Source organism: Lactuca sativa, chromosome 8 (assembly GCF_002870075.4).
Source record: "Lactuca sativa cultivar Salinas chromosome 8, Lsat_Salinas_v11, whole genome shotgun sequence".
NCBI classification, from domain to species: domain Eukaryota; kingdom Viridiplantae; phylum Streptophyta; class Magnoliopsida; order Asterales; family Asteraceae; genus Lactuca; species Lactuca sativa.
Window position 1 is genome coordinate 319,606,531 of NC_056630.2, and position 18,460 is coordinate 319,624,990.

Here is an 18,460-nt window from a genome sequence, read left to right on the forward strand (position 1 = left end):
GGCATGCATAGTTTAGATGTTTGGAGGGTAAAAGGTAGTAAAGCTTTGAGGTGACACCACTAAATCAACTTTGGGTCTTGTGTTCCAAACGAAAGGGGTTTTCAATTTTAGGGTGGCCAAAAACACCCTTCATCCTCAAGGGTTTTCGGTTTTTGAGTGGATATGAGTTTTAGGGTTTGACATGGCCCAATAAGAGGTTTTCGGTTTCAATGTGACCCAAAGAAAAAGGGTTTTCGGTCATGGGTTAATTGGGCCGAGACTTCTAAGCAAAGACCCAAAATTGGTTCTTGTTTAGCTATTAGATCAAACTTAAGCTTATAAGAGGTTATTACGACTAGATTCTTAGTGTAAGCATATATAAACTCATATAACATTGTCATTTATGAATTTCGATAATCCAATGCAACAAGGTTACATAGAGAAATTGTTTGTACATGAATACAATCTCAACCCTAAATTTACTAGTTGTGACACATAACATAGTACATACCAACTCTTTCATTTTCCAACATACAAATTACCATCTTACCCTTCTCTGAAAAACATATACAAAAACTTGTGTTTCTCTTTCTCAACAACACCATGATTCATGAATGATTCCAAACAAAAAATGACAACATTAACCATCACAAATACAAGACCAACTCTGAGGGGTAAAATAGTAATTATAAAAAATAATCAGGTGTCTTTCGAGAAGTATCGGGTTCAATTTGCTTCGGGGCTGGATCAAACTGAAGAAAATTTTGTTCCATGTTGTCACTAATTTCCAAAATAGCCGCCATGTTTCCACATCGATAACAGTAGTTTGGTGCACTAAATACTGTCACCACATTTTTATCCTGAGAAACAACACCACACCAAATATATAAGAAATAAATATTTTTAAATAAATAAATAAAGAAAGAAAGAAAGAAATTTGAAAAGACACCTGGCACCAGTTGAAACCCTCCATGACAAGCTGGTGTGCTCTTGAGATGAGAGAGAGGCCATTCGTATGATTAAACTGCGTTGCTATGTCTTGTCCAAATGTATACCCCGCGCCACGTGGCGATATCCCCCACCCACATCTGTCATCTGGATCAGACCATAGCAGATCACACATCGGCCCTTCATGTGGGACCTACACACACACACAAACACACACTTTAGTTGAGAAATAGCAATGTACTTTCCTAATCTTTAAATAAATAAATTTATGTACCTCTTGGATTCGGTCCAAGGCGCGGATATTGTCTAGAGTATCCAATGATGGTGAAAGCCCGCCATGTAAGCAAAAGATCTAGAAAAGATATATGATGTGGATAATAAAAAAATAAAAAAATAAAAAAAGATGTATGACGTGGATAAAAATACAAAAATTCTAACCTGGCTTTCAATGAGTGCTGTAAGAGGTAAGTAATCGAAGAGGTCTGTGAAATGCTTCCAAACATTTGCATTTCCGTATTTCCTCAAACATTCATCATAGAAACCATATCTGTTTTTTTTTAAAAAAAAAAAGAACAAAATAAGTATTATAAAAGTTGTTCAAATCCTACACTTTTTAGGTAAACGCCTAAAAAAGGTTTAAGGTGTTACACTTGAGTAATTTGGCGACTTTCATGATTTCCTCTAAGAATTGTAAGCCTGTCTCTATAACGAACTTTTAGAGCCACCAAGAGTGTGACAGTTTCTACTGAATAATACCCGCGATCTGCATCAATGATTTTGTTAAAATGATCACGAAATACACAATTTGTTTCATAAACAATTAGTTTTTTTGTTACTTTCTCTCTAATTAAGCAGCCTACTCTTTCACTTTTTTCCATAAATAAGCTGCCTTTTCTTCACTTCTTAATAAGCAGTCTATCAAGGACTTAACGCTATAAATGCATAAACAACCCCATGTCAGATTCACTACAGAAAGTAGAAACTACATCTTTTGCTATTATATTGGTCAAGTCTCCCCATATTCAAGAATACGCAGGAATTTCAGTCGATCATAAACTTCCATCAATGAACAAAGAACTTCAATATCTAGAATTCTCTAAGTCCAATTGCAAGAAGAAAACAAGCGACATCGAAAAATTCTCATCAAACCCTAAATCCTAACAATACCTCATTAAGCACACGTACAAAAGTAAAAACAAAAGATAAACTCACCAACATAATCTCCCATGAAAAGATAATTGGTATCAGGGGGATTTCCACCAATCCGAAACAGCTCAACCAGATCGTAGAATTGACCATGAATATCACCGCACACCGTCACCGGACACTTCACCGGCTGCACATTCCATTCCTCCACAAGAATCGTCCTTGCCTGCTCACAAAGCGTTTTTACCTCCGATTCCGTCAATGGCTTGCACTCCATCAGCTGCTCTATCTGTCGATCTAGATCCGCCTGCGACGGCATTTTCGCCCTCTTTATTTCCCCACCAAACTATAGAAGATCTGATTACCAAGGACTAAATCAACACAATACTTCTAGCTCCTATAAAATCCCACAATCTACCAAACCAAAGCGAATCAACATTCAACAGAAAATCTAGGGTTTGAATTCAGTAAAAAAAATTAAATGGTTACAGAGATTCCTCCTCGTTAAGTCAAACCATCAAATATTCCTCCCACAATTTGATGTTGATTAATCTGTTTGTTTGTAGATTGTAGAATGTGTGTGTTGAGTGCGGTGTTCAAAGCAGGAGTGAAATGAAACTCAAATGAAATGCAGATTTTAGGCGCGTCAAATTTGACCGGCTCAGGTGACGCCCTCGAGTCAAAGTCATTTCAGAGATGGTTTCCACGTGGCATTCAAATGCTAACATGCACCCTTCAACGATTCAAATAAGAACACACGATACGATTAGTTGAGTAGTTTACCATAATAATGATGTTAAAATGAAGTTTTCTAAAATGTGTTGAGGTTTTTTTATAACTTAGGAGGAAAGTAATTTATCAAAAATAAGATGTTTTTAGGGATGCCTGTAATAGTTAAATTTTGGGTATGGTTTTCAAAATTTAGAAATAAAAAAACATGTTTGTATAAATAGGATTCCGCACAGGTGACCTCCGATGGCTCCGAGGAATTAGGATACTTTCTGCGGAATGACAATATGGTAAATTAAGGAGGGACATGTGTAAAATTGACGTAATGACAATATGGTAAAGCAACGTGTTCTTCAGCGTATCGAAAAAAAACCCTAAAATCCAAAAATCTTGTCTTTAGAGAAGAACAAATATGTAGAGCTAAATGAGCAATATGTGGAGGGTGCTCTGAGGAATTGTTCTTAAACTTGTTTTGTTGTGTTTTTTTGCCTCATCAATTTATCAAAGCATAAGTTCATTTCGCGGAGTCCTCGGAGGTAGCTTTACGGAATCCATGTCTATATGTGAAAAAATCCGTTTTTTATGTCTATATTTTGAAAAACACCCACCAAAATATTTTTATTATGGTCATAATCTTTGTTTTTATTCATTGTTTGAAAAAAACTTTTTATAATTTATATTGGTGTGATCAGTAATAAGAAAAAAAAACTCTTTTATTCGGTTCTTCCAAACACCCTCTAGAACTACAAAGTTGTTTTGTAATGTTATTGAATGAATATATTAAGTCAAAGAATTTATAATTTTCCCTTTAAAAAACAGCGTTCAATGTACATAAAATTGACAAATTCTAAAATCTAATGATATATAATCATTTATTTTACTAAATTATAAAGATTTGTGAAATACAATAGACTAGAGATGAAAACACCATTATCTCCTTTATTCAATTCATGTATCCATTTAAAACATAGAAAACAATTATAGAGTGACTGTTCGAAACTTTCTTCTATAAAAGATTATACAATCGATTAAAAACGTAAATAACTTCCACTTAATATGAATATATTACAACCCTACCTTATTGGAACTCAATGCACATGAACAATTGAAAACCATTTGATCTCAAATTTTGAATTAAAGAAAGGAGCAAAATACAGACATATAGATGATTTCTTAGAAATTGAAGCCATTTTTGCTTTGTTCTTCATGAAAGTTGAAGTTGTTTCTACTTTATTCAATCAATATTCTCATTCAATCTATAATATTAAAATCTTTTTGTTTTTTTCGTCTTTTTCTTCTAGTTAGCCCTTCCTTCATGGTGGTTTCTTGATAATCTATTTTTTGATTTTGGAATTACAGCTAATTTGGGATTGGAGAATGATAACATAGATGATGAAGACATATTGGTTGTTGTTGTAAAGGAGAGCGGGAGGAAGAAGGTGGGATCGTGGTTGTTTTAAAGGAAAGGGTGTAACACCCCGTTTTGAAAGTATTCGGTTGTGGTCCCAGAAGCCAAAGGGTAGGAGCGATTCGGTCTTTCATGGGTCTCGAGTTTTATCCGAAAGGTTTTAGGCTTGGAGGTGTGGCTAGGAGCGTAGGGTTTCTCGCCACCTTTTCATGGATATAAAGTCCGTCGAAAACGGACATAGAGTGACGGAGTTATGACACTTTGAAGTTATTGTCAATTTTAGCCCCTAATGGAGTTTTGTGACAAGGCAGCCCATGCATGCAAGGAATGCATGTGTATGTTTAGCTGGGTATGCCTAGCATACAAGGACGTTTGGTCGCGGGCTCGGAGAGGCATACGCCCAACGTACTCTCAGTGTTTCTAAATTCCTAATTTTAGGGCTATGTCACTATAAAAGGAATAATATGCCTTAGGGGTCAGCTTCCATCTCCTTAGACAACCAACACGAAACCCTAACCCTACCTTGAGTGTTCTTGGAGCTTTGGAAGCCATTAGAGAGCATTTTGGTGTTGTGAAACCATTTTCAAGCAAGTGAAGAGTATAGAAGGGTGGTGGATCAAAGGGGAAGCAGTAGATCCAAGATTGTGGTTCCATTTCAAATCATTTTGAGCTCGGGGGATCGAGAGACTGGCAGTTCGGGGATCAGCCAGCTAGCAGCGAAATGTTATTCGCAAGGTTCGACAGTCAACTTGTGAGGTGAGTCTCCTTACTGTTTGTATGGGTCTAAGGCACCAATGCCGACCCATTTAGTTTATGTATGATATGAAGACCCGGGGGCTAGCCCTAGGCATTATGCATGAAAGATCAGGAGGCGGCTCCTGGCACATAGTATGTAACATCCTAATTTTTTAGGCCAAAAATTTCATTTTTAAATAAATACTTCGCAACATAGTTTACCAAAACATTACAAAAGTCATGTCATTTTATAAAAACTATAATAATGTGTTCGGAAACCATCTCAACATAACTAATATATATCAGAGTACAATCCTAGAAACTCAATGCGGAAAACATATGTGTGTTTGTGTGTGACGCACCACTACACCAACGACTCTTTCACCTTAGACGAAGAGGTACCTGAAACCAAAACTGAAACTGTAAGCACAAAGCTTAGTGAGTTCCCTCATCATACCACATACCATACAATCACATAGCATACATATTGTCGGGCATTTTTGGGGTGCCCGACCTGCCCATGTCAAGCCATTCTGGGGTGCTGACCTACCCATGTCAAGCCATTCTGGGGTGCTGACCTACCCATGTCAAGCCGTTCTAGGGTGCCAACTACCCTCCGGTCCATCTCAACCGACATCGGGGACTATTTCACCCCTACCTCTATCATACAATAACAAAATATAATCATACGATCAGGCATATCAGGGGTACTGACCTACCCTTCGCTCCTAACGACCAAGTCAGGGAAAAACTATTCCCTGCTACTACCACTAACTCACATAGCATATCACATAAGCATATCTCATAAGCATATTACATAAACATATGTCGTAAGCATAACAAGATAATTATCACAAAGACGATTATCTACTAATTACTCTTATTGGTGGGGCGGCATTGTGGCCTTAGACCCACCCCTACTGGAAGGTAATTCTCCTCGAAGTCGTGTAGCGTCTGCACTGTCCTCGGTGTGAAAGTCGGCTCTCCTTGACTCCTTAGTCCCTACACAACAACCCTTCTAAGTTATCAATTTGTACCCACAACCCCTTCAAGGGTCAACTTGAATCCAAGTCAAAGTCAAAGTCAAAGTCAAACCCTGGTCAAGTCAACTCTTTGGTTGACCAGACTTGTCGAGTTCCTACGTCCACATAATACTACAAACCCGTCCCCACTCGTCGAGTCTAGCAAGAGCTCGACGAGTTCACCTTCAACAACACTTCAATCAATCTTCAACCGACTCGACGAGTTCTTCCTTGAACTCGTCGAGTTCATCTTCTGCATATGAATGCGTCCAGTCTATGACTCGCCGAGTAGTAAGAATAACTCGTCGGGTCCATCTTGAAAGACTAGGAGATTGCCTTGGACTCGCCGAGTGTGTTCTAGCACTCGTCGAGTCCCATGATTTCCAGGTGCAAGGCAAACCTCTAGCAGGCTGAGCGTTCCTTCCACTCAACCAAAACCATTTCCAGAAGACAATTTTTGGGGAAAAAGCGTCTCGACTCGTTGAGTCACCCAAGTGACTCACCGAGTCCCTCCTTGTCCAATAATATACAGTCGATTTCAGTGGGACTTAATGCATCCAAATCATAGATCTCACCTCCTACGGTCCCTTTTATATGTAAAGTCATGAACTTGATGTCCATGCATGGGGTCTTTTGCTCAAAAAGCCATAAAAGATGGTCTTATGGAAACAAGGTAGGCACCTTTATGCCATAAAGACCCCCAATAACCCCAGATCTGAAGCACAAACTGACTTCCAATACTCAATCCCGAATACAACCTTTCTAGGTCTTAGAAAGATGTAGAAAAAGGCCCACAATCAAGATCAAGACAATGAATAGACAAGGTTTCAGCTTTATGCCTCTAATAAGCTGGAAATATGCTCAAAACTCTAGATCTTCTTGTTCCCTCTTAATCTCACAAGCCTCCTACTCTTCTTCAAGCTTCAATCACACAAAGTAACACCACAAGGCTCAAGAACACACTAAAAACGGCTAGGGTTTCGAGTTAGGGTTTGCTCTGGATGATGGGGGTTGAGTTGAGGAGTTATAATGTGTTTAAATAGGGTGCAAACCCTCAATTTAGGGTTTCACTCAAACAACGTCTACTCCTCGAGTCAGTCTCCCGACTCATCGAGTAGACTACTTAAACTTCCCGCGGATCACGACTCTACTCGACGAGTTGGGCCTCCAACTCGCCGAGTCCCAGAGAAAACATAATAAATACTTGAACTAAAGGCATACCAGGAATTGGGTGTTACAAATCTCCCCCACTTATCTTAGACTTCGTCCTTAAAGTCTGCTGCTCGGTCATGAAAAAGCTCGGGGTAATTCTCCCTCATCTCGTCCTCCGAATCCCAGGTCCATTCTGATCCCTTGCGGTGCCGCCACTGTACCTTAACCAACTCCACTCTCTTGTTCCTCAGATCCTTCGATTTCCTGTCAAGGATTGCCATTGGCCGCTCGATGTAATCCAGACTGTCATCCACCTGAATATCCTCTAATGGCACTACTACCGAATTGTCCACCAGACACTTTCGTAACTGGGAGACGTGAAAAGTGCTATGTATATGACTGAGTTTGGCTGGCAGATCCAGCCTATATGCCACCTTGACCACCCGGGCTACAACCCTGAGGGGTCCAATATACCTGTGGCCCAGCTTGCCCCACTTCCTGAATCGAATGATGCTCTTCCAAGGCGACACTTTCAGGAGCACCATATGTAACGCTCGTGTTTCTAGGCTAGGCATTAATATTGACATAATGGTTTAGGTTAACTGTAACGACTGAAAAATTCCAACCAAATTAAATTTTTCAAAAATGACCCGATCTCTTTAAATTATTACAAAAAGGTTTTCAATACAATTTATTTAGAGTATTCCCAGAATCACATCATAACATAAACATGAGGAGCGGTACGATCACGCCTTCGCCTTGCCACGGTCTCCTGAAGAACCTGAAAAACATTAAACCACAACTGTAAGCCCGAAAGCTTAGTGAGATATCCACAAAATACCAACCACATATATCATACACATAACATGCCATATCATATCCGAACACAGAACAGCCATGCACTTCGGGTCTACTGTGTGACTGGTCCGCCGCACCGGGCAACAGTCCACCTGTTCCATCCTCCGAGTCTAGCCACATACATCGAGTCTGCAGTGTGATTGGTCCACCCGCACCAGGCCTTCAATCCACCTGGTCTACTCTCTGAGTCTACAGTATGACTGGTCCGCCCGCACCGGGCCTTCAGTCGGTCTGGTCCACTCTCTGAGTCTACAGTATGACTGGTCCGCCCGCACCGGGCCTTCAGTCAGCCTGGTCCACCCTCCGAGCCTCGGCACGTCTGGTCCGCCCTCTTGGGGCCTACAACATATCCGGACCGCTCGCTGGGCCTTCAGAACAACCGTTCCGCCCTGGGTATCTTGTCCTATAGCACAAAGCAGGACCCGCCTCAACCCAACTCCAGTCCAAACAACCATGTGCACATAATCATACAATCATATAACAATTCACAGTCAACAAGCCGATCAAACAGATCACATAACATATCATCATCCTAATCAGGATACCGACCTATCCGGTCACTAGCATAACATCACCCTACATATCAGGTACCGACCTTAACCAGGTCTCTAACATATACCATCCTAGCTAACAGGATGCAACATATCAAAGCAATAACATAACAACAAGTACCCGGATCTCAATCCGATAAAGGGCCGGCCTTGGAGCCTTAGACCCTGTTGATATAGTGAGGATAACTCACCTCGAAACTGCCGACTGAACAGATAAACCGAGCTGCTCCGATCACTGATACGATCTCCACCACTGGCCAACCACCAAAACACTGAACTCAAAACAATATCCAAAAATTACCAAAATGCCCCTGGAAGTCAACTGGTCAACCCTTGGCTGACTCTACTCGCCGAGTCAACCCGATGACTCGCCGAGTCCCCATGCTTAGAACTTTTCCCCAATCCGCGACTCAACTCGCCGAGTCACCCCGAGACTCTCCGAGTCCAACAACTCTGAGTCCCTTCACACTCGACTCACCGAGTCATCCCTTGACTCACTGATTCACAACTCAACCTGAAGAAAGGACAGGTCCTCACGACCAGACTCGCCGAGTCCAAGAACAGACTCGTCGAGTCCAAGGCTATCTTCAACCTACTCGTCGAGTTGTTCTTCCAACTCGCCGAGTTCTAGACCATCTTCAAGCAACTCGCCGAGTACACCCTTGTGACTCGCCGAGTGCCTCTAGATCTCATTCCAAACAGAACCTTCCAGGCCATGCAATTGATCCAAAACGTAGATCTAGCCTCCTACAACCCATCCATCATGTAAAGTGGCGAACTTTACGTGAATCCAAAGAGATCTAGGCATTTTACACTTTAGGGTTTGGGTTTAGGACAAGATAGCTTCACCAATCACTTATCGATAGGGACTTTATGCATTTTTGGATCATCACTACTCCAGATCTGAGGTAGCATCCTCAGATCCGTCTTCCAATCCCGAAATAGCTCATGAAATACTCCAAAAACCCCAAAACAACCACCATGGATGACAATAAGGGAAAAAGGGCTCAAGACAGAGGTTTCTTACCCCAAAGATGAGCCTAAACTGATGTAGACTTCAGATCCACAAGCCCTCTTGGTGCTATCCTCGAATTCCTCCAACTTCTCTTCACAAATTCCTTCTTCCAAGCTTCAATCCTCTCAATAATGGAGTTTCTCACGATTAGGGTTTCCTCTGGAACACTCAGGGGAAATAGAGGCTGAAAAGAAGGCATATCATTCTTTAAATAGGATGCAAACCCCGAAGATTAGGTTTTTCTTCACCCAGCACCAACTCGCCGAGTCCAACCGCCGACTCGCCGAGTTGGCCACTTAACACGCGACCAGAATTGCGACTCTACTCGCCGAGTCCACCCATGGACTCGCTGAGTTGCCCTTATACATTTTCACTTTGAACCCTGAACTTGCACTCCTGAACTCGGGATGTTACAATTCTCCCCCACTTAAATTAGGCTTCGTCCTCGAAGCCTGGGGCAACTCAACTCCAGAAATACTCCCGCCACGCACCACTTGGCATTAACCAAACCAGGTTCCTCAAAGCACAACCATAGAAACCCGAAAACTCACTTTTCCTTCCCGCGGTGTTCCGACCACCGCTTCAAGCCGGCCACCGGCTTCGACCTCTGATAACCACACTTATCAACTGAGTACTACCCATAATGCAACACTGTTCCAAATCACAACAATCACTAGACCCACATGAGCTAGATATAACCCAGAACCACCGGGTTCCCGATCCGATTCCAACTCTATCCACTCCATGCTGACAAAATGACACATTCTTCAGCCTCAGAGCAACTCCCATGAGTTCTCCTCTAGCAATCACATGCACATGCTGATCTAGCTCTAATACCCTCGAAATTGGAAAACCCGCCACACTAACGACACCTCCAAACATCCCCCAGGATGAATCACCACTACATACACAATTCCTTGATCAGAATCAAACTGGGAATCCAAGACTCCCTCCCAGCATCCTTTCTGAGCCTCTTGGCTCTACCCTCGCAGAAATCCTTCCGCAACCTCAGCAGTCATCCCATCCGGATGTGATTCCATACCACTGCCGCAATCAGGCCGCCCAAAGACCATAATTGGAACACATCGATCTCAACTCTGCACTACTGCTTTCACTTCCGTGAATTTACACTCCCTCTCGGAGTTACATTCCTCTCTTTCTTTCCCTTACCAAGGGAATCCACTTGGCCGGCTTGTCACTACGACAAGTGCCACGGTGCTCGCCCAATGCTACACCACTCCTTTAGCATAACCGCTATCCACGCACCATACATGCTCTGAATCTGCTCGCAAGGACCCTTGAGTCCATGCACTATCTCTGCTAATCAAGATCAATACCCGGGGTCAGACCTTCTAATGCTAACACATCGCGACATACTCAACCCATTTCCTCGAACCAATCTAACAATACCTGCAGAGTCTTCAACATGAATGGACCGCCTTACCAGGCCTTCAGCCAATCTGGACCACTCTCAGAACCTTCAGCTAATCTGGACCGCTCTCCAGGGCCTTCAGCCTGGCTGGACCGTTCTCCGAGCCTTCGGCCTGACTGGTACGCCTACCGGCCTTCAGTCTGTCCGGACCGCTCAACTAGCATCCATCATTCCGAGTTATCTCTTCGGGAAACCTTCCCATGCATACTGTTCTAGCCCTCTAGGGGTTCTGAACTCTATCTCCATCATACATACTCAATCCCGGCCTGATCCCAGGTCCTCCATAATCAAATGCCCTAGGTCTGTATCCCGCCCCGCATGCCTGCCACTTACTCATACCAGCCTACCCTCTTGTCTAACAGAACACTGTTGAATCCCAAGCAGCTAAACAACCTCCAATGCTCATCGATCTTCCAGAGAATTTTCCAATTCTCCCCCACTTATAGTATTGACTAACAACCACCGGTCGTCATCACCGACCTCCTTCAACACCCTACACAACACAAACACTTACACGCGAACTGCGTCCCGCAAGCACTAGCAACGTTCACCAAGTCACTTTTCAACACTGATCATCCCGAGTTCGAAAGAAACTCAATCTTCAGCTAACCACTCCTCAGACTGCAGATGCTACCCGACATTCAGACCAACGCCAGATTTCCACTAATAACCCTCATGAATGATAACCACCGAAATTCCCAACACTAATCCATAACCAAACCATAACCCTCAAAGAACAACAAATACCACACCGAAAACCATACAATGAGACTAGCAGATAAACACTACTCCACAATAATCACAAGATAACAAGACATCAAGAAAGAAACATACCCGCAGCTACATCCGACACTGCTCTGACCTCCTCTGCTGTAAGCTGAAAAGCACGACCCTGAGCCCTTGGGGGCTCCGCTCCACTCTGACCTCCACTCGTGATCCTCAAAGTGGCCGGTGCTGGAGCCTGCACCGGTCCTGCAGCAAGCTGTAGGCAGTTGACCCTCAAGTGCCCAACCTGATGACAATGATAACAAATCCTCAAATCCCGAACTGGCGCTGACTGCTGACAACCCCTCGCATAGTGCCCCTCCTTTCCGCACTTGCGGCATGCACCAACAGACCTATAAACTCCGGTGTGACCCTTCCCACACTTCCCACAAGTGTGGCTACTCTGATATCCCACCCTAGAATCAACGGTCTTGGACCGTTTCGGCGCCGGCTGCGACTGCACTGGAGCCTGCCTCAGCTCACGCAACTGCAACTCAATCTCCAACTCACGCCGCCTGGCGGCCTCCTGCAACTCCAACAAAGTCTCGCACCTCTGCGTAGACACAAACTGTCTGATAGAAACCTGAAACTCACTTTTCCAAACCAGGTTCCTCAAAGCATAACCATAGAAACCCGAAACTCACTTTTCCTTCCCGCGGTGTTCCGACCACCGCTTCAAGCCGGCCACCGGCTTCGACCTCTGATAACCACACTTATCAACTGATTACTACCCATAATGCAACACTTCTCCAAATCACAACAATCAATCGACCCACATGAGCTAGATATTGTTGGATAAGGTGTCTAAGTCCATAACTATTTCTGGTCAGTACTTGACTCGACCCGGCATGGTCCATTTGGGTTGCATGGCACCATGCAATTGGATAGACTAAATGAGAGAAATAACACTTGGAGATTATTAATATATTATAAGTTCTAATATATTAATAATATTATTTGATTAGTTTGATCAAATAATTAATTTAGAATTAATTAAGTGATCAAAAGATAACTAATTAAATATATGGGTTGATTATGTAAATCATTCATATCTTGTATAGTGGGCTAAGAGGCTCCATGGATTATCAAGTTGGGTTCCACCTATAGGATACTCCATGGATGCTCCATGGGAGTTACAAACCCATGGGTCATGGAAATGAAGAGTCATGACACATTAGGGTTTACATGGTGTAACCCTAGATGTGTCAACACTATATAAGAATCCCATTCTCCACCAAAATGGTTACACATATGAAACAAGAGGGCTAGGCTGATTTCAAGAAGTGTGTATTTTCTCAAAAGTCTTTCCAAGAGCATTTGGTGTTGTGTGAAGCATTTGAGGCATCACACTTGGGGTGCTAGGCTCACAAGGTTTCAAGGAACATAAGCAACAACAAGGTAAGTTATTCTATCTTTCATTCAAGTTAAAAATTGTTCCCCATGTATGCTAGATAGGAATATAACCTTGGAATTCAACTTTGCATGATAATTAGACAAACATAGATCCAAGGTTATTAGGGTTGCATGTACACTTAGGAAGTGTTAGAATGCTCAAAACCCATCAGTGGTATCAGAGCCTAGGCTTTATTGTTTGTTATTTGTGCTTAAAAGTTGAAAAAAGTCGAAAAACTTGTTGTCTGCCTGATGAACTCGCCGAGTCCATGGGGAGACTCGCCGAGTTCACTTGTATCTTCAACCTACTCGCCGAGTAGGTTCATGAACTCGGCGAGTAGGAGCCACATAGTGCAGATTTCGACTTTAGTTGCTGGAAATGGACTAGAAACATTACCCTAAACTGTTTTGGTACTTGAAAACTTGTTTTAGATGGTGTAATGTCTTTGCTAATCCATTTACAACAACTAGTTATCAAAATTACAAAGTTTTAAGTGTAATTTTGATTCTTGAAAGTGTTCATGTTCATGTTCTTGATCTTGATCTTATGATGTTTAGATGATCATAGGAATTATTTGTAACCTATGTGGTAGTTTAATTCTTGATCATAATGTGTTTTAATGGAGTACATAACTTGTCCTCAAGTTATGGAAAACCAAAAGTCACTTGAATTAAAACCATTAAAAGAACACAAGAGTTAGAAAAATGAAGAGTCTTCATTTTTATTACTCTAATAAACTCATAAGTTACAAGAAATGAAAGGTTTTGAAAGTTTACAAAACTTGCCCTCAAGTTTTGGAACAAGTAAAGTCATGCTAAAACTTTAGTTCCAACCCTTAGAATTTTAAAAGTTAAAATTCTACCCTTATACTTATAATATTATAAGTTAATAATATATCTATATGTATAAGATTAAAGTCGTCTTACCGCTAGTACGCCTCATTCACGAAGCCGGTCTATAAGGTGGGTATAAGGTTGTTGCCTATAAAATGACAACTTAATGGGTGTCCACTCTCACCCACCGCTTGCTTGACTGGTGGAGGGTCGTTAGCCGAACGAGTAGGACAAGGACTTATAAATTCTCATTAAAAGTATGATGAATATTATAAAGTAACTAAATGTTTTATTAAATTCCCAATCTTAGTTACTTTAGGAAAAATGTGAATAAGGTGTTAATCCATGAAATTACACTTTACACTTTGTTTAAGTCGGTGGAGCGTGTGTGGTTAACCGGCACACTAACTTGGTCTTAAAAAGGTAGGTAAAGGGTGACTTAAGGTTTATTATAGTATCGGTGGAGCGTGTGTGGTTTACCGGCACATAGATTTAGTGATAAACTTTAAGGGTACCAAGTGATTTGCATGGTTACTTCACACCTCGTTTTGTGATCCTCGGTATCCCAGTCACAAAACTTGGAGGTCACACTCGAGATTGAAACATGCCTTTGAAAAGTTCATTGAATCTCAATGAATCTAGGAATTTCTAAGAACCAATCAAAAACCTAATATTTAATATTTTGTTTTTCATGGTGGAAATTGGTGAATCGTCATTCACCTACCTTTCAAATATGTTATAGCTTGGATTACGACATACCTCTTCTAAGTTATAATATATTGTGATTGGATCCTAGCCTTAATATTACATTTGGGTGTTTTATTAAGGACTCTCTTAATATCTAAACTAATCTTGTCCTCTTCCTTCAGATGTCTTCAAACAATGTTGCTTCTGGCTCTAATCCTAATGGCTCCTTTACCCTTATGAACTTGTGTGGGAAAGTCACTTTTGATGGATCCAACTTCAATGAGTGGATCAGAAACATCAGGATGATTACCCGCTACGAGGACAAAGAATATGTCCTTGACAAGGAGCTTAAGGAGATTGATGAGACCACTGCAACTCCCCAGGAGATCGCTGACTTTCGGGCACATGAAAGGGATGCTACCAAAGTGGCATGCATCATGATGGACATAATGAAAGCGGAACTCCAAAAGTCCTATGAGGATTTCTACCCTTATGAAATGCACCAAGATCTGATGGAAAGATACCATCAAAGTGCACGACAAGAGAGGTATGAAATCATCTGCTCCATGATAACAACCATGATGAAGGACGGGGAATCCGTCACAAACCACATTCAGAAAATGCAAAGGTATGTGGATCGATTGCTGAAGCTTAATGTGAACTTCCCTGAGGAGCTTGCAATAGATATCATTTTGCACTCCTTACCATCGTGCTATGACCAATTGCGCATGACATATCACATGAATAAGGAAGAGGTCACACTCAACAAACTTCAGGGACGTCTCAAGACTGCTGAAACAGGTCTTAAGGGGAAGTCGGTTGTTAACACGCCTACTCCAAACTCCACTCCGGTTTTGGCAATCGGGAAAAGTCGAGGGAAGAAGAGAAAGAGCTCTTCAAAGGGTACCAAGGCTCGGACCCTTGATCGCTCTTCTTCAAGTGGAACCAAGAAAGGTTTCGTTACTCCTTCTTCTGACCCAAAAGAGGCTGAATGCTTCTATTGCCATGAAAAATCACATTGGAAGCGGAACTGCCCAAAATACCAGCAAGATGTGAAGGATGGGAAAGTTAAACCCAACCATGCAGGTATTTACACTATCATTTCTAATAACTCACCCCATTCTAAATCTTGGGTCCTTGATACCGGTTGTGGTATTCATATTTGTTGTGACTTGCAGGGACTAAGAAGAAGTGAGAATGTGGAGCAAGGAGGAATAAACCTAATCATGGGGAATAGGAAAGCTTTACCTGTCACCAAGATTGGAGTTTATACTTTATCGCTAAGTAGTGGGTTTAGTTTAGATTTGAATAAGTGTTGTTATTCGCTAGAAATGGCAAGAAATATTATTTCCTTTCATGCATTGTATAAACAAGGTTTCACCTTTTCATTTGATAATGAAGTTGGTTCGATTAATGCTTTCTTTAATAATGTTCTTTATTTTAAAGCATTACCTTGTGATGGCGTGTATGAAACAATATCTGTGGTTGATAACTTAGGAAATAATGTATTGTGTGTTGATTATGTTAATAATAATTTGGATAAAGCATCATTATGGCATTGTCGTCTTGGACATATAAGCAAGAAACGCATAGGCCAACTCCAAAAGGATGGAGTCTTGGAGTCATTTTACCTAAAGTCAGATGACAGTTGCGAATCATGCTTACTTGGAAAAATGACAAAGTCACCCTTCACAGGCTCGTGTGAGAGGGGTGAAGGTTTGTTGGACCTTGTACACATGGATGTGTGTGGACCATTCAAACATGCCACAAGGGATGCTAATCGTTGTTATTTGACTTTTACTGATGATTACAGTAGATATGGATATGTCTACTTGATCAAGCATAAGTCAGAGACTTTCGAAAGGTTTAAGGAATTTAAACAGGAAGTCGAGAATCAATTGGGCAGGAACATTAAGATGCTTCGATCCGATCATGGTGGTGAGTATCATAGTTCAGATTTCCTTGACTATCTAAGGGAATGTGGGATAGTCTCACAATTGACACTTCCCAGGACACCACAGTTGAATGGTGTGGTTGAGAGGCATAATCGAACCTTGTTGGATATGGTTCGTTCCATGATGAGTCGAGCTTCGCTAACAATCTCATTTTGGGGGTATGCCTTAGAGACTGCCGCCCATATCCTTAATCTAGTCCCTACAAAGAAAGTTGCCAAAACTCCTCATGAGATGTGGACTGGTAAAGTACCTAAACTAGACCACATCAGATTTGGGGTTGCAAGGCTTTCGTGAGATGCGAGACTCATGATAAGCTCAAACCTCGAAGTGAGAGGTGTATTTTCATCGGCTACCCACATCAATCCTTTGGTTACCTCTTCTACAGACCTAGTGAAAATGTGGTCTTCATAGCTAGGAGGGCTTTCTTTAGAGAGAGAGAGTTTATAAGCCAAGGAAATAGTGGGAGGCAAGTTGATCTTGAAGAAATTCAAGAGTTAAGCGGTGAAGGAACTTCAAACCCTAGCACTCAACTTGAGGAGGAAACTCCTGTTGAGCCAATTGACAAGTCTGTACCTTTGAGGCGGTCCACAAGGGTTAGGAATGCTCCTGAGCATTACTATGGATTCCATATTACTGCAGAAGGTGATACACTTATCAGTGATGAGACACTGATAGGTCTGGATGAACCTAACAGTTATGCGGAAGCCATGGCAGGCCCTGAGTCAGCCAAGTGGAAAGAGGCAATGGAAAGCGAAATACAATCCATGTATGACAATCAAGTTTGGAACTTGATTGAGAATGTACCAGGTCGAAAGACAGTAGGGTGCAAATGGATCTTCAAGAAGAAGACTGACATGGATGGTAAAGTACACACTTATAAGGCTCGACTGGTTGCAAAGGGCTTCTCTCAAATTCCTGGAGTGGACTATGATGAGACCTTTTCTCCAGTAGCCAAGATTAAGTCTATTAGGGTTCTGTTAGACATAGCTGCATTTCATGACTATGAAATATGGCAAATGGATGTTAAAACCGCTTTCCTTAATGGAAAGTTGGCTGGAGATGTTTACATGAGTCAGCCAGAGGGTTTTGTCAGCAACGAGTACCCTAATAGAGTGTGTAAGCTTGAGAAATCCATTTATGGATTAAAGCAAACACCTCGCAGATGGAATCTTTGATTTGATGAAAAGGTCAAGGAATTTGGCTTTTCTAGGAGTGAAGATGAGTCTTGCGTGTATGTCAAGGCTAGTGGGAGTATAGTTAGCTTTTTGGTATTGTATGTGGATGACATACTACTCATAGGAAATGACATCCCAACTCTGCAGGAAGTTAAGTCCTGGCTTGGGAAGTGTTTCTCTTTGAAGGACCTAGGAGAAGCTGCCTATATTCTAGGGATAAGGATCTTGAGAGATCGGAGTAAAAGACTAATTGGACTTAGTCAGAGTACCTACTTGGATAAGGTGCTGAAGAGATTCAGCATGCAGGACTCTAAGAAAGGAGAGTTACCCATCCAGAGTAACGCCAAATTAAGTAAGACACAAAGCCCTAGCACTGAGGCTGAGATTGCAAAAATGAGTCGAATACCTTATGCTTCGGCTGAAGGATCGATCATGTATGCAATGACGTGTACTCGACCTGATGTAGCCTTTGCGCTGAGCATGGTTAGCAGGTATCAGGGGAACCCTGGCAAGGCACACTGGACTGCGGTAAAGAATATCCTCAAGTATCTACGGAGGACTAAGGACTGGGTCCTTATCCTCGGTGGGAGTGATGACTTGAGAGTTGTAGGGTATAGTGATGCTCGCTTCCAGACTGATAGGGATAATTTCCGCTCTCAGTCGGGCTGGGTCTTTAC

The 18,460-nt window shown here is 41.9% G+C and overlaps 1 protein-coding gene across 1 annotated transcript; it reads right to left on the minus strand.

Annotated features, from left to right (window-relative positions):
• Positions 1-358: 358 nt before the first annotated feature.
• Positions 359-2,714, minus strand: LOC111917955 (serine/threonine-protein phosphatase PP2A-2 catalytic subunit). Its single transcript, XM_023913593.3, has 6 exons — positions 2,140-2,714; positions 1,576-1,690; positions 1,366-1,474; positions 1,202-1,279; positions 929-1,120; positions 359-839 (listed from the first exon to the last, which is right to left on the minus strand). Exons 1-6 carry the CDS (start codon positions 2,390-2,392, stop codon positions 666-668), a joined length of 921 nt encoding a protein of 306 aa, XP_023769361.1. The 5' UTR covers positions 2,393-2,714; the 3' UTR covers positions 359-665.
• Positions 2,715-18,460: the final 15,746 nt, after the last annotated feature.